Raw genomic sequence first — 21,576 nt, 5'->3', positions numbered from 1 at the left:
GCATCTATTTAAATAACTGGGCTGCTCTAATAAATGTGGTATGTTATTCTTTGCTTTTTTTTATGTTAACCATAAGGTTTTTCATGAACATGTATTTTATGAATAAACTCTCAGTACAAATTATGGATTTTAAAATAGCTCCTCCTATGATCTGTGTTACTCAGCAATAAGAACGGCCGTAGATGTTGGGTTTGTACTGTCTGCATTTTGATTCCCTTATCACTCAAAAAAGCCAACAAGTATTATTTGAAGGTATGGAGTTTTTTGTCTGTACGTTTTATTTTTTGTTTTGCAGTTAAGTCCCTAACTATGGCAACCTTTATCAACTCCCAGAAAAAAGTCCAGCTTTCGTAAAGATAGAATGACCTTTTCGTTTGTGGGTAGTGTATTTTATAAAATCAGACAGGATTTCACAGCTATTTTAATATGTTTTTCCCTTCTCCCTGCCTGAACTTTGGTTGTTACATTCTTTCTTTACTCTCATTCCCCATTTTATTGGAGCCAAGGTTGCTGGGTGAAGTGATAATAATGGAGTTAATTCTGTTTTTCCCTGGACTCTAATTTTTCTTGAGATTCTATGGATATAAACACTATCGCATTCTACCTTTCTTCCCAAAACATTGGTATACAAATCCCCAAAACAAAATTTAACAAAAAAAAATTTTTTTTTTAACGTTTATTTATTTTTGAGACAGAGAGAGACAGAGCATGAACGGGGGAGGGGCAGAGAGAGAGGGAGACACAGAATTGGAAGCAAGCTCCAGGCTCTGAGCCATCAGCCCAGAGCCCGACGCGGGGCTCGAACTCACGGACCACGAGATCGTGACCTGAGCTGAAGTCGGACGCTTAACCGACTGAGCCACCCAGGCACCCCACAAATTTTTTTTTTAACGTTTATTTTTGAGAGAGAGAGAGAGAGAGAGAGAGAGAGGATCGGTGGAGGGGCAGAAAGAGAGGGAGACACAGAATCCAAAGCAGGCTCCAGGTTCTGAGCACAGAGCCCGATGCAGGGCTGGAAGCCACTAACTGTGAGATCATGACCTAAGCCCAAGTCGGGTGGAACCACCCAGGTGCCCCAAAACATTTTTTTTTTTTCATCTCACAGCATTATTCAAGTGTTAATTCTCCTAGTTATCAGTTATTTATCTCTTGTAAATGTGATACAATTCTTACTAAATAGGGATTCATTATGGTAAATTGCAATACAAGACAACTTTTAGGCTTCAGAAGCCTAATGAGGGGAAATAACCTGTTTGAATATGGTAACAGATCAAAAAAAAACATGTATGTGGAACCATATTTTTTTTTTTTAAAACTTTTTTTTTTTTTTTTTTTTTAAACAAAATGTTTTTCCTATTAGGGTCGCAGCACTATTAAGGTAATCAGTTGATATTTAGTATTTTAACCTTTCAGAGAAAACATTTCCACTTTTAAAAAACTCATTTAAAAGATTTTTAAGAAGATTTTTAAAAAGATTATAAAGATATGATGAAAACGTCTTTCACTGCTACTTGGCATGTAATAACCGTCAGATTATTTTTTTCCAAATTATTAGCACAGGTTAAATAAAATTCTTTTAAAAATTAGTGTTGGTAAATACTGTATTCAAGGTATGGCACAGAAGTGATATAGACACATGTTTATTTCTTGAAATTTCCCTAAGGACCTTGAAGGTAGGAACCACATCTGATTTTGCTTTACACTGTTTTCCCAGCACCTAGCTCACAGCAGGTGCTCAGTGACTATCTACAGAATGAATAGTTTATTTCTCATGTCTCCTTAAGCCAGGAGATACCTCATTCCATCAACTACCCTTTCATTCTCCAACCTCTCCTTCTCTACTGTCCATTGACCCTCAGCAAAATTGAGCATGCTGATCAAGCAAAACCCTTCTGCTCAGCCAGTCTTCAGCCACCTGCCCTCTGTCCTACCTACTTCTCTTCACAGCCAAACTATAAGGCATTCTGAGAAATAAGAGGGGCACCTGGGTGGCTCAGTTGCTTAAACGGCCAACTTTGGCTTGGGTCATGATCTCGTGGTCTGTGAGTTCGAGCCCCGCGTCGGGCTCTGTGTTGACAGCTCGGAGCCTGGAGCCTGCTTTGGATTCTGTGTCTCCCTCTCTCTCTGCCCCTCCCCTGCTCACACTCTTTGTCTCTCTCAAAAATAAATAAACATTAACAACAACAAAAAAAAAAAAAAAAAGAAAAAGAAATAAGAGAACTGTGGTAGGGAGACTTATTTTGGTCTCATAGAGGTCCCAGCTCTGACCTTTGCTAAAAGTCCTTCATCCCAGGGATGGAAAGAACAGAAAGATTTCCCCACAGCTCATTTATACCTTCCTGAACCCAGGACTCGGTGTGTAGAAATTATCCATACCTCTGCTCAGTGACAGCTTTGAACTCTAGAAGTGCTGCCGTAAAGGCCTGTCCTCCAAACAGATTCTGACTGACGACCCTTTTCATATAGTAGATGTGCTGCAGTCAGAATTGAGGACGCAACCTGAGTGTGCAGTTGTATATGAGGTGGTGATTGTGGCATCTTCTGTGGCCTGAAGAATTACTTGATGAAGTAAAAGAAAGTTTAAGAAATATTACAAAAAAGTCTCCCAACTCTATATAAAGTGGTCTTTTATAAACAGCACAAACTGGAATATACAAAATGAGAATTGAAACTAAATGGAACTTTGGGCGTCGTCTAGGACTTTACGCTGATTCTATGCCATGGCAGAATATTGTTGTGGTGATCCTTCACATCTTAAGCCCAGGAAAAAGAGTAAAAGGAATTTCAAAATGACTTTAAGGGGCAATTAATGTATAACAAAGTGACACTTTGAGAAGGAAACAGTAATATTTATCCGTATTATCTGCTTAGAGATTTGTATCAAGCTTAGCAGTGATCGAACCAGTTTTTTGAAAACATGACATAAATTATGATCCTGATGGTTAAGTGCCGACTCAGAATCGACCCAAGTTTTGAACTGCTGATTCCCTTTTCCTGCAGATATGGCTAACATATAAAATGTGTCAGATTGTGCAACTGACTTTTCATACAATTAAACTAGTGATATTAGGAAATGACTTTAAGATAAACTGTCAACAGCTCCCTTAATAAATGTGAAAACACAAATCTCTTGCACAAAAATACAAATTTTAAGCAAGAACATTAAAAATTTGCAGACCAAATACCGGAGAACAATTGTTTACACTTAGATTATAATACTGACTTGATGATGATATAACTGTGTTTGAATCTTGTATCTAAATGATAAAAGATTCAATTCACTTACTGGCCTGCACTGATTATACCAAAAACAAAAACCTCCAAATGATCCATAGACTGCTTTGACAGGATTTGCTTTAACCCGGAGTAACTTCCAAGAAAAAGTCACATACACAGATCTCAGAACAGAAATGTAAAAATCCATCAAAGAAATCACCCTCAAGAGAAGAACAGCCTTATTGTGTTATTGTACTATCTTTTTAGGATATCACCAATTTTTGATGACTCACATGACAGGTTAAGATCTAGTGGAAAGAACAGGTACACTTCGCCTAAACTCAGTGTATACATGGTCTCCTTGGGCTTGTACATGTGTCTTTGTTCATAGAATATTCACTTTGGGCCACTGGGTAAGTCACACAAACCTTTTGGCTTCAATATTCTCATTTGTAAAATGGGGACAGTATCTACGAACATCATTTCCCAGGATTACTGGCTAGATGAATTAGTTAGAAAATGGTATTGATGCAAATTAATAAAATCAAGCGTTCTTATTTTATGTGCTTTTATTTTTTTTAATGCTTAGTAAGTTTTGAGAGAGTATGCACACACATGAGCAAGGGAGAGGGAGACGGAGGATCTGAAGCGGGCTCTGCATGGACAGTAGAGAGCCCGATGTGGGGCTCGAACTCATGAACCCCAAGATCATGCATGACCTGAGCCAAAGTCAGATACCTGGGCGTCCCTCATTTGATGTGCCTTTTTTAGTATTATTTTTGAGAGGGAGACAGTGCAAGCAGGGGAGGGGCAGAGAGAGAGGGACACAATCTGAAGCGGGCTCCAGGCTCCAAGCTGGAGGCGCAGAGCCTGATGTGGGACTCAAACTCACCAACTGTGAGATCATGACCTGAGTCGGCCATATGCTTAACTGACTGAGCCACCCGGCAACCCTTATGTGCTTTTACTAATAAAAGCTTATACAACTGACAATGCAATAAAGTAAAAGAAGTAACCATATCTGGCTATCTAATGATTTAGAAATGGTTTCAAAGCTTTTTATCATCAATTAGTGTCAGCTCACACAGCTCTGGGAAAGCAAATAATCTTTGAGAAGACTCATCTTCCACACAATTAATAACCTCTCAATTTCTCCAAAGCCAATAAGATAATTCTGAAAGAAAGTAATCCTCTTTTCTTGATCCCTTAAAATTTAAAACGTAGTTTTAACCATATCTTCAATCAGAGTTTCATTGTGTACCAGCTACGGTAGTTCCTTAAAACCCAAGTTTTAAATACTGGTTTCTTTTGTGCCCATAACACAGATATCATATTTATATACTACCAGTAACACAGAGGATGTCTCGGTGTAGAACATTTATTTATTTATTCCATGAAACACTCAAAGTTTAGGTCAGTGGGAAATAATTTTCATCAAAGAATTGTACAATTTCTTCCCACATATCTTGCTTTGTATTAGGAAATGACATTGCGATCCATTTCACTAAAATATTACAAAATATTTACAAGAAAATATTAAAATAACTCAAACACAAAAGGCAAGATGGGGTAAAATAAACTGTTTTTCAGAAATCTCTACTCCAGTGCCCACAGCACACAAGAAGAGAATCATAACAAATAAGTAACAAAGATCCCCCCGATCACGTCTCCAAAGAACTGGAGAAGGGGAACAAACGGGATGAAAATGGTGGTATGAAGGGAATGGATGTTAGCAGCACGGCTTCAATAACCAATCTACTCTGAATGAAATAACTCTGTCTTATACGCAACAAATTCTGAACAAGGCTAAATTTTAGGATATTCCTTGAACTGAAATTTAAAAATACCCTGACAGTGAAAGCAGCTCTTTCACTAAGTTTAGTAAGAGCCTCTTTCCCCACGAACCACTCATGGCATTAAACCTGTTCTGGCATTAAAAGCTGTCACAGTAGCCCTTCCATTTCTTTCATGAAAGCTTCATAAACATCATCCTTAGTCTGCACTGAGACCGGGACAGATGGACCAGATTTGGGGGCTGCTTTGGCAAGAGGCACAGCAGAATCATCCTCTGACTTTCTTTGGGGAGCAGCAGCGGCCCCTTTATTCTCCCGACGTACCCTCAACGCAGTGGGCACGAATCGAGTAATCTCTGCCTTGGGATTGGTGATCTGTGGCTTGGCACTGATGGTTGCGGTGGCTTTCTTCTCAATGGTGGCTGCGCTTGTATCATCCGCCTTGGGTCGCTGAATCAAGTTGGGTGGAGCACTTAGAACCCCCGGGTTCGGCAAGGGAGCTGGTGGGAAAAGCCCAGGTGGGGCAGGTCCAAGTGGAGGCACCAAAGGTGGGCGCATCATGCCGGGACGGGGTGGAGGGATACCTAAACGAAGGTGAAAACGGGCCGATGAATACTACGTGAAGCCATTTTAACCATTAAAGATGTTAAAAACATAGGTTGACAATTTTTTAAAAATGGGCAATTTAGAAAAAATAAGCTAAAATCATGCTGCTTGCTATTTGAAACTCAGGAATACTTTTTGATAGGAAGGAATATTTTATCATGAAATTGTATTCACTTTCGTTTTTTTTTTTTTAATTTTTTTTTTTTTTTAACGTTTATTTATTTTCGAGACAGAGAGAGACAGAGCATGAACGGGGGGAGGGTCGGAGAGAGAGGGAGACATAGAATCTGACACAGGCTCCAGGCTCTGAGCGGTCAGCACAGAGCCCGACGCGGGGCTCGAACTCATGGACCGCGAGATCATGACCTGAGCCAAAGTCGGCTGCTTAACCGACTGAGCCACACAGGCGCCCCAGGAAATTGTATTCACTTTCAGTCTGTGTCCCTGTACTTATGTTTTCTTCCTCTCAGAGTAATGTACTATTTTAATCTATAAAGTTGACAACACCAACTGGTTTCAAGTAGGATGTCACCTTTGTCAAATTTCAAATCTGACAGCCCAAGACATTATACTAGCTGTGTAATGCAGATACTATCAAGGCCAAGGTTGGGGGTTTCATTCTCATGCATTATTTACTGATTTCCACACCATTCCTCCCCTGAAAAAAGTAGCCCAATGGGCAGGAAATGTAATTCTAACCTTGGAATGAGAGAATGTAACTAATCACAGTATGTCACCACCGCTGGAAAAGAATTTGTGTCCTCTTTTGATGGTTCAGACATACCATTGTCATTTACCCAGAACCTCCAGATTATTTTTCTTCAAACACCACTTTTAAGATTGAATATAAAGTACCAAATTTCACAGAACCTAAGATGCTATTACTTATACAGACTCATAATTATTCCGGATACCACTGAGAATCCAGGGAGCTTAAAAGGAGGCTTTCACATTAAACCAGGAGTCAATGTAATAAACTAGAAATACACATACCACACAAACTAAGAGTGCAAGGAAATCTGCATATTTCACACTGATATTGGTTAAGAGAGGAGGGGGAATCTGCCTTATAATTTTAAACTTTAAATTCATACTCATGTAAATACATGGAATGACTTCACAATTAGAAGCGTTGCCTGTCCCTGTCTGTGCAAAACACCCTACTCAAATGGAGAATTTAATCCAAGGTGGTCTTTGGCTGGGAAAAATCCCTCATACGACAGACAGAATCCAATGCAAATACCCTTTGGAAAAACTCAACTTCAACCTACGTCAAAAGCGATTTAAAAACATTTTAGAATACCCCCTGACTTCAGGATATCGAAATGTGACAATATGTCTTAGATGAAGTATGAAGGATGAAGTATGTGGTAGTCAAATTTTTGTAGTATAAATCAAGAGCTTTACCTGGAGGCGCAGGGGGAGGTAGCCTTGGTGGGGGTCCCCGAGGAGGAGGGCCAGGAGGCAGACCTGGAGGTGGACCTGGGGGAGGACCAGGGGGCCGGCCTGGGGGTGGGCCTGGAGGTAAAAGTCGGGGTAAAGGCCCTCGGAGCCCTGGCATTCCAGGTGGTCTCAGGAATGGAGGAGCTCCTGTAAAGAGAAAAACGGCAAATTAGCGTAAGACAAATAACGTATGAAGTAGGTAACTGTGGTATACAGGTAACTCCGATGTGGTCTGACTTATCATTTTAACCTGAAATCAGGTAACTTCAAAAACTGACCAAAACATATGTGGAAACTGAATTCATTCAACAAATATCTGAGCACCAGATAGGGTAGTAATTTTGTTATGGATCATTTCTCTTTATATCCCAGCACTGAAAAAAAACATACTCAATCACAGCTCTGCTGGGCTAGAAATTATACAAAGATGAGAAGAATTCTTAAATTTCCAAAATAAAGCTGAAAATGGAATACAGAGCAGGGTGCTTTAAGAATTCCCCTGAAACACAATAAGATATTGACAAAGACCAATGAAAAAGCGCGTAAGACAGGTAATTTGCTTTTGCACCACCAATTGGAAAAGGATAAACTCAAGTGAAAAAACTTAACTGGCCAACTGCAGGATGAAGAACTATAAAATCAAAAATGGCCAAGAAGTTCGCATTTTAAATAAACTTCTTATACTGGTATGCCAAACTACATTAATACTGATCACTTTTATCTCTGAAGACTGACATCCAACAATTCCCAACCAAAGAAGGATACTTGATAGTATTTACTGTGCCCTAGTCTCACTAGCTATCAATTTAGAATTCGGCCAACCTGTCATATTAAAAAGCAGTACTAAAGAAACCCCCCGTTTCGTATTCCAGTTTCTGCCTGCGAACGTCAGAAGTAAAGAACCCTGAAAAAAGAAGACCTTTGGAGAAAAAGACGGCTGTCGTAAGTACTATGAATTGCAAACAGTGCTGTAGGAATAAATCGCACTCATCCTTTCTCTCTTAGGGTATCAGGAGAAAACATCAGCACTAATGATGTATATTTTTGAAATGACTTCATCATTCTAATCACAGAGAGATGTAATTATTTTTCACAATACCAAAGTGCTAATTTACCTGGAGGTGGTCCAGGAGGAAGGCCAGTAGGTGGTCCAGGTGGCCGTAAAGGTGGAGCAGGGGGTGGTCCAAGAGGAGGTGGTCCTGGCATGGGAGGTGCTTGTATCTGAGAAGGAGGAACAGACTGTGGGGGAGCTTGCTGCTGTGAAGAGGCAGCAGATGTGCCATCGGAAAGAGATTCCTCTTTATGCTGTTTCTGTGATTGCTTTTCCGCTTCAGAATCATCAGAATCATCTTCATCATCATCCTCTGAAAATTCTTCTACTTCTCGTCCCTCCTCTGGGATTTCCTGGCCTAAAGGAAATTTTAAACCAGGTAAATGGGACTGATTCATTTTTTACAGTCTGCAAAAAAGTGATGCCTGAAGACACATGCTCAATTCAGTGCTTTCTTACAATTATCTCAATAGTCTTCTTCAGTAAAATACTTAGATGTGGAAGAATCAAACAGTATTCCACTCATCTATGTTAGTGGAGCAGAGGGAAATAAGCCCAGGCTTTTGAACAAGACCGACCTGGATCTAAATGCCAGTGTAACAACTTACTAGCCGGGCAACTCTGGACAGCTTACCTTAATGTCTCCAAACCTAAAACAGGATTTATTATTTGCTTTAGGGTTGCTGAGACACTAAATGGGAAACCATATGTAAAGGAACTAGCAGCAGGAAATATCCAAAAGGTGATTTCACGCCTCTTTCCCAGTTTTACCTGCCATTCGAAGCATCATGGCTTGAAGAGGAGTCAGCTCCTTCATGTTCTTCTTTTTCTTCCTTGATTTTCCAGGCATATCCGCAAATCTTACACTCAGACCTTAGGGGCCAGGGGAGGGAGAGAATGGGGTAGATCAGGAACAACAAAATTCAGTAAATGCTTACTATATAATGCTATAAAGCACCAGATATGATGGCTGCCCACCATTTGGCAGAAGTTAAGTGCTAAAAGAGCCGTATAAAAGGTAATAGAAGAAGTGCCCACTGGTGGTAAACATATGCAATTGTGATTTCAAATCCATCAATTTTAAAAACTTGAAGAATACCATCAATATCTTTATGCCTGTAAAACTGAAAACCCTGATAAAAAACAGTTCTCTCTAAAAATATAAATTACAAAAATTGGCCAGAGAAGAGATAAGACCAGAATTTATAAAATTGAAGTGGTAGTTAAAAATCTTTTTCTAACCTGGCCCAAATAATTTTTACAAGGAACTTCAGGCAAACATGGGAGTTACAGAAATTTCCTGCAAAAGGGCACAGGAAAAGATGGAATGCAATCCAGAACTCATGAAGCCAGCACAACCCTGATACCAAAACTAACCTACTATAAAATACAGTTGACCCTCGAACAACATGGGTTTGAATTGAGTGGGTCCACTTACGCATGGATTTTTTTTGTGATATAGTACAGTACTGTAACTGTACTTTCCTTATGAATTAGCCTACTTTATTGCATGACTGTAGTATATAATACACACAACAGACAAAATGTGTGTTCATCAATGGTTTGTGTTATCGGTAAAACTTCGGTCAGCACTAGGCTATTAAGTTTTGGGGGAACCAAAAGTTATGCACGGATGTTCTGATTGCACACAGGGTTGGAGCTCCTAACCCCGGTGTTGTTATACCCACCTGTATAACCAAACAGAATCTAACAGTGTTTTAAAAGAAAAATACATCATAAACATGTAGGGTTGTCCCAGAAATGCAAGGTGAGGTTTAACATTAGAAAAGCCATGAATATAGTTCATCACATTAAACAACTTAAAAACCATAACAACATCCCAACAGATGCTTCAAAATATTTATTACAAAAACTCTTAGCAAAGTAGGACTAGAAGGGACCTTTTTAACCTGATAAATCAAGCTATCTACTAGACGCTATTAAACATGTTGCCAAAGGGTGCAACATTGGAAGCAATCTTTGTTGGTAAACATTTACAAAGTTCCATTGGGCAGGGCTTTAGTTGTGTTCACTTTGTATCCTTTGTCTAGGAAAATTCCTTGCATACAGTACAAAATGAACAAATATTAGATGAATGTCAAGTCATAGTTAGGATAGCCACTTTCAGCACATGTACACTGATGAGTATGTATGAGTAACAAAAGGTGGCAGGAAAAGGGAAAAATGAGGCAAAGGATCACACAATGCCAGAGAAAAATGGAGCTGCTGTGGCTCTAAGGACTTGCTATTTTTGAGTGCTAGCTCCTATGTAAGTCCTCCGTAACTTTTCGTTACCAGCTCTAAGGAAAGATCTGTCATCGTTATAAATACATCAGTAGTATTACTAACACATAAATATGGTATTGTAGGTTACAAAAACAATTTTATTTATTTATTTTTTTTAAGTTTTTGTTTTTTCAACGTTTATTTATTTTTGGGACAGAGAGAGACAGAGCATGAAAGGGAGAGGGTCAGAGAGAGAGGGAGACACAGAATCGGAAACAGGCTCCAGGCTCTGAGCCATCAGCCCAGAGCCTGACGCGGGGCTCGAACTCCCGGACCGCGAGATCGTGACCTGGCTGAAGTCGGACGCTTAACCGACTGCGCCACCCAGGCGCTCCACAAAAACAATTTTAAAAGAAACTGCAAGACTACAGAGGTGTGAGAGATTATTATACATTTTGCACTGCTCAGTTTCTATCATGATGCTTAACATTTTCTTGATGAATATCATAACTACTTTTTAAAAGTACACGTAACTCAGTCCGATTTTGTAATAATCAAATGGACACATAACCTACATTTTGGATGTTTCCATTATATCATGACTCACTTGCAAGTGTACCTGAATTATAATTGTGGTCTGGTTCATGTGAAGACACAATGAACACAGAAAATTTAAGTTATTTAAACAGACTTATTAAAAAACAAACAAACAAACCAACAATGTGGATATGGCTTTCTCAATATGGTTGTGTGCTTATTCTTTTTTCCTACACATCCCCATAAAAGTACATCCTCATGCTGTTGAAATAGTTATTTTTCTCCCCAAGTGGACTTTATTACATAGGCTTCTTTATTACATACACTGCTTAATTTATTTTTCCATCACAAACATCCACCGAGTACTCAGTATGTGTCAAGAACTTTTAAGATTGAGATATAAAGATGAATGGAGCTATGATCCTTCCTTTCAAGATATTCACAATTATTTTTACAGATGTGTTAATAAATCAAGACCTTTGTCTTGTGTGTTCATTGATCAATACCATGGACCTTTCATCAGGACATACCTGACTTTTTTTCTTCATTGTTGTCTCTTTCGTTATCATCACGGTGCACAAATTCATCCCCTTCACTTTCTCCATCTGATCTGTCAGTGTCGCTGTCATCAGTACTGTCATCATGCTTATCTTGATCCATGTCCTCAGGATACCCATCATCTTCACTGGTGCTGGAAACATCGTCGTCATGACCCCGTTGAGCTGACAAAGTAGGAGGGAGCAGGAAACAAGTATTACTATTGGATCCTCCACATACACACTGGGTCTCAGAGCACAGAAAACTATTATTTAACTCAGAATGACCTACCTGTTTCTGTAGGTTCTGTATATGAACCTACAGATTCTGGTTTTGTATATGAACCAGAAAGATTCTGTATACGATATGAGCTGTTCATACCGTCTAACAATATTTCCATATGGTAACAGTTTTAAAACCTTTTTGATAACGTAAGGTATTTTTTAAAAGGTTTAAATTTGAAAACAAATTCTATATGTGGAAACTTGGATGCACACACATATACAAGATACTTGTTTATATAGAGAACATATAAAACTATGTTCTAGTCTGAGGGCAATAAAACTGAAAAGGAAACAAGTATCTGAATCTTAAGGGATTGTTAGTAAGAAGGTGACATCTCTTAATAGAGCCTATTTTAAAACACAATAAACATTTCTATACTTCCTTATGTATGATGCTTTTACTTAAGCAAATTCTGTGACTTATCCGTCTGTTAGTATGTACATGTAATCCTCATTCATTTTCCAAGTTCTGAGGATGGTAAACAAGATGTTAAACAGGGCCAGCTTAAAAAATGACGGTAGAAAGGTTGTTAAAAGCAAAAGAAACAGTCACTCCTTACCAAGTTCCGGACTATATAACATGTCTTCATCCCGCCTACGAGGGGGAAGATCTAGAGCAAAGCCTACTTTACGGCCATACATTTGCAAGACTTGAGGAGGTGGTGGGCCAGGGGGAGGACCAGGAGGTTTTCTGCCAGGGGGCAAACGTGGAACACCATGACCGAGAAGAGGAAGTATAGAAACTGCCCGCGTTGGAGGTCTATGAAGAAAATTTTACAGTTACCACGTTAATAATGAGAAGATATTTATTTCCTCTCTTCAAACATTTTTAAGGGATTTCTTCACATTTAATCAGGCGGGGCACCACTTACATTCACATTGCCTTTCATTTCCACTACAATAATTTTGGCACTGGATAGTCAAAAGGTACTTTTAATAAATGCTATCTGATGATGCTACCGCTTCCTTACCCATAGGCTGAGGTCTTTTTAAGGATGGAGGGTGGCTGGGCACCAGGAAGTGGAATGTCCTGGATCAGAATGTTGGAAGGAGCATGCGGCATATCTGGCAAGGGAATACTCTCCACTTCCACGTGCTGAGCATTCTGAAACAAAATTTTTCAACGGTATAAGAGCAAGCCACAAACTCAACACTAAAAATTAACCACCTGCTACTTCATAAACTGGATTTGCTTTCCACTTAACGTAAGTATCAGGAAAAAATATCAATACCAATACTTGTCAATATTTCCAAAACCTGTCAATGAATGGAAAAAAAATCCTTATCACCTCTAAAAGAGACAAACTCTGCTGCTCTTCTCCCTCCTATCATCAACTTATCCTTTTGGGTTATGGTTTGAAATAGCTGTTTATGGAAATCCAACTATTAAAAGTATCTAGCACCAAAGCCACTCTTTTAAATATTCTGGATGATAAATAGCACTTACCAATTAACTTAGAAATAGCATATAACCCATGGAAGAGCTTGGGTTTCTAAAGTTAGTCTGCCTTCTTTTAATTTCTGCCACACACTAGCTGTGTGACTAAGCAAAGTTACTTTAGTTTCCTTATCTATAAAGCAGGACCGATACTACCTACTTTATAACAACTATATCATTTTTTTTTTTTTACATTTTTGAAACAAAATTCACAGTGAAACGTATAAATTCTGTTTTGACAAATGCATATAGTTCATATTCCTGTCGATCCCTAACAATATCCCATAGCAACCACTGTTATAAATTTTTTCATCCACAGATTAGTTTTGCCTATTCTAGAATGTCATACAAATGGAGTAACTATGAAAGAAGTTCAACATGTTTTGACATATATCCATGAAAAAATTTTTTTATCCCATGTGGTTTTGAGTATCAGTAGGTCATTCTTTATTGCTGAGTACATTCAATTTTATAAATATACTAGTTTGTTTATCCATTATCCTATTAATGGACATGTGGGCTATTTCCAGTTTTTGGCTATTACTGTGTTGGCAGATGGATTAACTTCTCTTGTGTAAATATGTAGCATTAGATTTGCTGGCTCATGGAGAAGGTCTATGTTTAGTTTGACAAGAAATTGCCAAGGGGCACCTGGGTGATTCAGTCGGTTAAGTGCCTGACTTCAGCTCAGGTCATGATCTCACGGTTCGTGAGTTCGAGTCCCACACCCGGCTCTGTGCTGACAGCTCAGAACCTGGAGCCTGCTTTGGATTGTTTGTCTCCCTCTCTCTCTCTGCCCCTCCCTGGCTTGTGCTCTCTCTCCCAAGAATAAACATTAAAAAAAAAAATTTGTCAAGAGGAAGAATATGACCAATTCTCACACTGTCAATTTTAAGAGCAAATCTAAAAACATTTTAGTTTCTCTAAAAGAAACTTGATTACCTTGACAGCATCAAAATACTGGCTAAGTTGAGCCCTCTTCTGTTCATATTCTACTTCTAGCTTTCTCAATTCTTTGTAAATATCCGGATTCTCTTTTTCATAGAGTCGTAGAATACGTTCAAAGGTTTCACGCAGCTTTTTACGCTTGTCTTTCAGCACCTTCTCATTTAACTGTGGTTGCTGCACTGGGTTAAACTCTGAAAGAAAAGAGTAGATATTCAAATTAAACATAAAAACTTGTTTCATTTAGGTTATCAACTAACTATAGAATTTAATATAATCTCCCTATATGCTAAAACTTTTAAAAGGGACCTAGACCAGGTATATTACTTCTAAAATTTACTATAAAGTGCAACAGACATTTGTTGAAATTCCACCCTTTTAAGATAGCCATTAATTTTACTTTCTTTTATAAAAACAGCACCTAATTGATTTCATAATCACTGTAATAAAAATCGATTTTCATTCCCTTACGCTAACAACTTGCTATATAGTGAGGCTTCAATCAGACCTGACTCTGTCCTTTAATTCTGAGATCCTGGGCACTTTACTTGAATTCTGTGATCTTTAACTTCTTCATCTGGAAAATGGGGACATCAATTACTTTACAACAAAGTCTGATGACTTAATGGCATCACAAATAAAATATCCAGTAGTGTCTACCTCACCACTTAATTATTTTTATAGTGGACTGGTGTCTAGTTACCATACAATCCTTTCTCTTTCCATGTATTCAACATAGGGCTTCATTTCAAGTCTTCTGCCCCAAGAGGGATTATCAGCACAAGACTCCCAGGCTTGCCTGGTCAATTATACCTGCCTCCCTCCACTCCCCCTGCCAGTGACTGACTCAGAGATCAAATGGCACATGATCCAAACTGAAACTAGATACTTCTCTGAGATTTTAAATGTGGATGTGGAGATTTTAAGTGTGGATCCCTCACAGGAGGGATAAAATAAACCTAAAGCTGTGACCTTGTGTCCCACTAATTCCACACACACATATTTCACCTTCCATCCCAATAAGTTCATTAGCAATATACTGAATGAGGCTAACAAGAGAGTAGACCAGACAGACACATGAGAGCTTCCCTCTGGGATTTACCAACTATGGGAGTCAATGTACATATTTTCTCTACCTAAACTAGTTTATACTGAGTTTTATAAACTGTGTTAAGTTTTATAAATTGTAATTAGAAACCTGATCAACAGTGTTCCCTTCTTTTTTTACAGATAGCAAGTTTAATTATCTTCTTCCCTAAATCCTATTAACCTTGGTGATTTATTTGGAAGATACAGTCTTACATCACACACTATTCTTAGTGTGATTAATACAAGTGTTGAATGCCGGAGTTTTAATCCCAGCTTGCCACTTCCTAACAGCACAACCTTGAGTAAAGTATGTGCCTGAGTTTCCTCACTCATAAAACTTGTGGAACACACCTACCCAAAAGCTGTTGCAAGGGTTAAATAACATCTGGAAAAAAATTGGTAAATAGCAAGATAAGAGCTCAATAAACCTCAATTGTGACGATTATCTCCTTTAAAACCACAAAAATCATTGAAGTCATGTTAATAGGTAATGTCTTGACATCTCAGGTACAGCAATTGTCCATAGTAATATTTAACGCAGAGGCAACAAGTGGGATCAGCTACACATGAACTGGGAAACATCTGGGATCACTCAATCTGACCCAGAACTCTTGCCCCAGCTAAATGCACAAGATTTGCCACATTATTTAACAAAACTTCTAATACCATAATCCCACATAACTGGATTTTAAAAATTCATTTAATGTATTGTTGAGACCCACTGTACCTCTTTTGCTTACTATCTGAGTTTTGGCAAACCACTAAAACTGGGAACCTTTGCTAACAAAACTTGGAAAAATCATTTCATTATGCAATTAAAAAAAAAAAAGGTAGAAGCAAATGTCCATGAACAAATAAATGGATAAAGATGTGGTATATACATACAATGGAGTATTACTCGGCAATCAAAAAGAATGAAACCTTGCCATTTGTAACAACGTGGATGGAACCAGAGTATATTATGCTATGTGAAATCAGACAAAGACAAATATCCTATGACTTCACTCACATGTGGAATTTATGATACAAAACAGATGAAGGGAAGCAAAAATCACACAAAAATAGGGAGGTGGACAAAACATAAGAGACTCTTAAATACTGAGAACAAATGGAAGGTTGCTGGATGGGGTGTAGGTGGGGCGATGGGCTCAATGGGCAAGAGGCATAAAGGAGGACACTTGTTGGGATGAGCACTGGGTGTTATACACAGAGGGATGAATCACTGGCTTCTACTCCTAAACTCATTAATGCACTACATGCTAACTTGGATGTAAATTAAAAAAAATAAAAATTAAATTAAAAAAAGGTAAAGGAGGCAGAAAAATAAGAAATCCCATGTTCTGAATGGATCTTTGTGGGTTGGGATAAAATTTCCAGTGGTAGCATCACACAGACAATTCTCAAGCAACTTTGATTCAAGGAAAGATAACAAGTTATTTGTATGATTCCAGTTATAAAAAAACTTGTGACATTGAAGATGCATATGAAGAAACTGAGTAAAATTACTCAAAGAAATGTGAAAAAAGGGAGAAATCCTAATACGATATTCTATAAAATTAGATTTTAAGTATTTGATGACTTCGACCACCTTACTAAGTGGGTCAAGTGTCTGATCTTCTCATTGGGAAAAATGGGAAACTGATAAATTCATGGTGGGGTAATACTTAGATGTACGTTGTAATTGCCAAAATTAAAAACCAAAACAAACAAAAACCTCCAGAATTCAGTCTTGTCTGGAAAACAGGCTTTCATTTTTGAACTGGTCAAAACAGGCTTTCATTACTTCAATAACAATTAGTTCAAGCTAAATAAATGGGATTCATCTTACACTAGGTAAGATCTTCAGTGTGCAAATCGCTCCCTACCCCTCCATTTTAGTCTTCCTGATACTACAACTAAGCCTAACTGTCAAATGTCATCATACTTTTGTTTTACTCATGCCTGTGCTGCTCTCCTCATTACCTGCTTGCCTGCCTCCATGTATAAGACTGTTACACCTGCTATGAAATCTAGCCTTTTATAAATTCTTACCCATTTCATCCAATTTCTCCATGTCTCGGATAATCTGTTTGGGATCCTTCATCTTTAAAACTGCAGCTCGTACCATCATGCGCTGTTTTTTGTTCTTAGAGAAACAAAAGAGCACTATGTCAAGAAACTGGACACCCATATGAGTTTTTATTTCCATTTGCATCAAGAATCTGAATCTATTTGAAATGAAGCCAAACTTCTCCTCGGTTTCTGATCTCGTTTCAACCACCACAACCAAAGCTATGTAATTTTTTGCTCTCAAATATTTCAACTTTAGACAAAAAGATAAATGAGCATTACTATGTGTGCTTTCTTAGGCAAGTATTTCCTTCAATTTTGTGAGGTCTTTAGCAATTACTTAAAAAAATCTTAGTTTTTTTAAGCTTAATTCTAAAACTATATATTAGAGAAAAGTTTTGCAGATTTGATACTGAACAATGAACTAAGAAAACCCCATTAAAAGCTATTAAAAATCTGCATTCTCTCAATGTGTTAAGGCATGATACCAAAAAGTAAATACTTTTTTACTCTGGGAAACACTTTGCCACAAACTCGACAGCTACAAAATGAAAAAAAAAACCCACAAAACTATTTAGAACCATATTTATTTCCATTCACTAATTCAGTAGCTTTTAACAGAGCAATATGCCTTAATAGCAAAAAGAAATTCCTTTCAAAGATATTTAACTCACTGGGAAAGATAATCAAATAGACAATGTTACAATAACTCCTCATGAGCTTAACTGCAAAGTTTTTTCAGTTCTGTTTCCAAATAAGGTATTTTGGCTTAGTAATTTTATGGTTTGTTAGAAGCAGTATGAAGTATCTTTCCTGACAAAAAACTGTAAATGTTGTTCTGAAATCCACTAATCCCAAATAGTAAGATGTGCCAAACATCACTATGTCTCATAGGATGCTTCTGAAATCATACCTTCTTTAATTCTCTCTTCCGGGCTTCTTTTCCTTTAGAGACAGAGAAAACATAAAACTTTCAAATCTTGAACACTAACATTTTCTCCAACTTAATACAGATTAATTCTTATTGTGGGAGGTTGTCCTATGCACTCCAGAATATTTAGGAGCATTTGTGGGCTCTACCCATTAGATGCCAACAGCACCCTTTAATTATGTCAACCAAAAATGTCCTGAGAAGTTTTTGTTTTAAGCTTCTTAAAAAGTAACTATGAATCTGAAAGAAAAAGATGTCACTCTCTCTGCCCTTTCCCCGATCATGCACACACTCTCTCAAAATAAATAAATAAACTTAAAAAAAAATATGGGTACTAATTTTTTTGCATGTTTAAAGTTTTCATCATGTACTCCCAAGAACACTGGATAACTTCATACAACTGACTCCTACCATGGCTGGTTTTATAATTAAGGCATAATAGATTCTCTAATGTTTGCAATTTTATCACTCCTCTTCTTTATCATTCCATACTAATGGACACTTACGGGCTTGGTCTGTAGGGTTCATAAATTTTCCACTCTTGGTGGATGATGTAGATCTCCGTCCCATGTTGACAACTTGTATGATTTACTTGTTCATAAAAAAAAAAAAAAAAAAAAAAAAAAAAACCAAAAACCTGCAAAGACAAAGAAATAGCTTGTTTTTCCTCTATTTACAAAGTGTCTTCCATTTTATGTTACAAAACTTCTACCAATCTCTTGAAAAGAAACATTCCTTTGATTATTAACTTTTTAAAATGGATCACAACAGACCGACTCTGTCAACTGAGAAGAATCAGAATATGCTTTGACAATATGGGGACAAATCATGCCTACGAAAAACCATTAGATCTTTTCCTACACCCTTGGTTTCTATTTAGGGTGAAAGGGGAATCAAAAGAGAATGGTGGTAATAATGTGAGTTCAAAAAAACAGATAGCTCATTCTTGTCTCTCTCCATGGTTTCTCTTGTCATGTATTCCCAACATCTTTAAGATAGTAAAAACTCATTAATTTAAGGCTATTTAATTCAGATTTCATTCTAATTCAGATAGAATTCTTGGCTCTCAAGAGCTTAAAACATAACTAAAGGTGCAAATATTAAAAATGAAAAGTATTATATGAAGAAGTGTCCAAGAATGTCAAGACACACATTTTTACTAGCACCCACTTGATTCCTGATTTGTGCTTTTTAAGATAACTGAAAGGGATGATCGTGCTTGAGAGAAAATATTTTGCAAGTCAAGATTTTTACTAATCTGAGACATTATTATATTACTTCTTTCTCTTGTTCCAATTTAATGCTCACCCTTCCCAATAATAAAGTTGACAAACTTACTTTCTTTTGAAAGTAGACTTTTATTTATCTTTTTAAATTTTTTTTTTACACATTTCTTTCTTTTTGAGAGAGAGAGAGAGAGAGAGCGCAAGCAGGGGAGGGGCAGAGAGAGGGAGACACAGAATCCGAAGCAGGCTCCAGGCTGTCAGCACAGAGCCCGACGCGGGGTTCGAACCCTCAAACCGTGGGATCGTGACCTGAGCCGAAATCGGACTCTTAACTGACTGAGCCACCCAGGCACCCCTGAAAGTAGACTTTTAAAGGGTGGGAAAGGGAAGATCATGAGATAAAATTTTTAGTAGCCTATACAAGTAATTATACCTCCCCTTCTTCCTCGTATGAAGATTTTGTCAAGAAAAGTTCACTAGTTAATGCCTCTTTCAGCAAGTGTTCAAATGCCTTGATTTCTGCTAAATGCTTCAAAGCTTTTCCAGTGGCAACTAATTCACCCTGCGCAGGATTTCCTTCACAGAAAAAACTGGGAGTCGGGGAGAAAGGAGGTGGGAACAAGCAACATTAGTAGAAATATAGGCTCCCCTAATCTTTGATGACTTGTATCTTTTTTGCTGTGTTCTCAATTACCCTCAGGCTCCTGTTTTGACCTTCCTCTCCCGCAACTGTAACAAAGAACAGATACTAATTACAGAGGATTTCTACAGAAGACCATGGAGCCTTAGTCTGCACGAACTACTTTTGGTTTAAAAGCAGAAACGACAGGGAAACTGGGCCACAAAACCGTGGGGAAACTAAATTTAACCGAAGAGGCAGCAGTGGGACGGAGCCCAGTTTACCAAGGGAAGCAACAGCAGCAGCAACTGCCGAAACCATAGCGACGGTTGACCCTGACTCGAGGTACAAGAAGACGTCAAATCTAAAGCGGCCCGTCAACGAGCACAGGCAGGAGGTGGCGCTAACTGACTCGGGTGAACAAATGCTGAAACGCTGGAAGCCGCACCGCCCTTGGCTCGAAGATCCCCCGGTCCGCGACCCGGGAGACCCAACCGCGAGGAAGAGCGGAGCTGACGGGCCTGGTGTCCCCGAGGCAAACGCGCGGGCCCGGAGAAGGGTCGGGAGAGATGAAGGAACGGAGTGGAACAATCCTGCACACTCACACTTCTGCTGGGTTCCTGGGACTGCAGGAAGCGGGGATGGGACGATTCTTGGCCTCTTTTACCTCGTAGGGGCCTTCACCTCTGCCTCCCGGTCAGCAACCCTGCCACCGCCATCTTGAAACCTCGCGCCCCTCCGCCATCCTTACGTCACTTCCTATCCCTATTGCCGAAGATCTAAGCGTTTCTCCGCCCTGGTACCATAGAGAGGAACCAAGAACTCCCGGACCAGAGTCTTCTTCCGCTCCGGATTCATACCGAATTGGTTGACTTTCTGGTAAGAGCCCGCCCCCCATTGCGCAGAAACACGTTAATTGACACTTCTTTAGACCAATAGAAATAAGGAAAGCGAAGCAAGTGGGCTAGGTGATTGGCTGATGAGAAGACTACGAAAGTAGTCTAGGACCTCTAGGACCGAGACATTCTGACTTAATTTCCGGGGTCTCCGTCACGTTGGTTTGGACGGGACGATTCTAGTTAGCTGTTTTGCGGTGTTTCTTTTGGCAAGAATTATATTTGTTTTTGGATTTTGGATTTTTTTGTGATGTAAGCGCGTGCTGTCTCTTTTGGTTGTGTCTGTTTGAGAGCGGGCCCCCAAATTGCACTTGGTACTGTGTTTGTTGCTCTTTGCTAGCGTCATGTCGGTCTGGAAATTTTATAGGCACACAGAACATTTTGTAGATTTGAGCAGGTTAGTGCCCGTTTTAGAGTTCCAGATTGTTCATCTACGATAAATTACAGTAATCTACAATAAATTTTTGAGGAGGAAATGTGGAGATACGTCTGCAATTTTAAATCTAGAAGTGGCGAGGTTGATTTATGTTGGCTCCTTTCCCTTTTGGTCTTTTCACCATCTAGAAGTCCTTTATGATGTCACTATACCTATATACGGATTTTCACTTAGGTCTAGTCTTTCATCCTTCCCTGCTATCTGCGGTTTGTCTGAGACTCCCCCTTTCCCCTTAAAGGTAAGCTCAAATATTT

General features: G+C 38.7%; 3 protein-coding genes across 9 annotated transcripts in view; 2 read left to right on the top strand and 1 right to left on the bottom strand.

Moving 5' to 3' along the window:
* Positions 1-4,576: 4,576 nt before the first annotated feature.
* On the bottom strand, positions 4,577-20,707 carry WBP11 (WW domain binding protein 11). The gene is made up of 12 exons (XM_040488822.1): positions 20,596-20,707; positions 18,652-18,782; positions 18,128-18,159; positions 17,197-17,290; positions 14,074-14,270; positions 12,665-12,798; positions 12,254-12,453; positions 11,403-11,594; positions 8,881-8,982; positions 8,174-8,467; positions 7,023-7,205; positions 4,577-5,593 (listed from the first exon to the last, which is right to left on the bottom strand). Exons 2-12 carry the CDS (start codon positions 18,713-18,715, stop codon positions 5,160-5,162), a joined length of 1,926 nt encoding a protein of 641 aa, XP_040344756.1. The 5' UTR covers positions 18,716-18,782; positions 20,596-20,707; the 3' UTR covers positions 4,577-5,159.
* Positions 20,708-20,760: 53 nt separating this feature from the next.
* CUNH12orf60 (chromosome unknown C12orf60 homolog) overlaps positions 20,761-21,576 on the top strand; it is a 129,551-nt gene continuing 128,735 nt past the window's right edge. For 3 of the 7 annotated variants that reach the window (XM_040488829.1, XM_040488828.1, XM_040488830.1), the window contains exon 1: positions 20,886-21,560. The gene's annotated coding sequence lies outside the window, so the exon portion shown is untranslated. The other 4 variants (XM_040488831.1, XM_040488834.1, XM_040488832.1 and 1 more) reach the window with 4 other exon arrangements.
* The window catches only part of PDE6H (phosphodiesterase 6H), a 179,171-nt gene continuing 178,376 nt past the window's right edge, over positions 20,782-21,576 (top strand). Inside the window, exon 1 of the mRNA XM_040488843.1 lies at positions 20,782-20,869. The gene's annotated coding sequence lies outside the window, so the exon portion shown is untranslated. The remainder of the gene's footprint in view (positions 20,870-21,576) is intronic.

The sequence above is a fragment of the Herpailurus yagouaroundi genome, unplaced genomic scaffold, assembly GCF_014898765.1.
Source record: "Herpailurus yagouaroundi ecotype Mexico unplaced genomic scaffold, PumYag 166, whole genome shotgun sequence".
Lineage (NCBI taxonomy): Eukaryota > Metazoa > Chordata > Mammalia > Carnivora > Felidae > Herpailurus > Herpailurus yagouaroundi.
The sequence above is the reverse complement of the archived record's forward strand: the minus strand, read 5'-3'. Positions and strand labels throughout refer to the sequence as shown.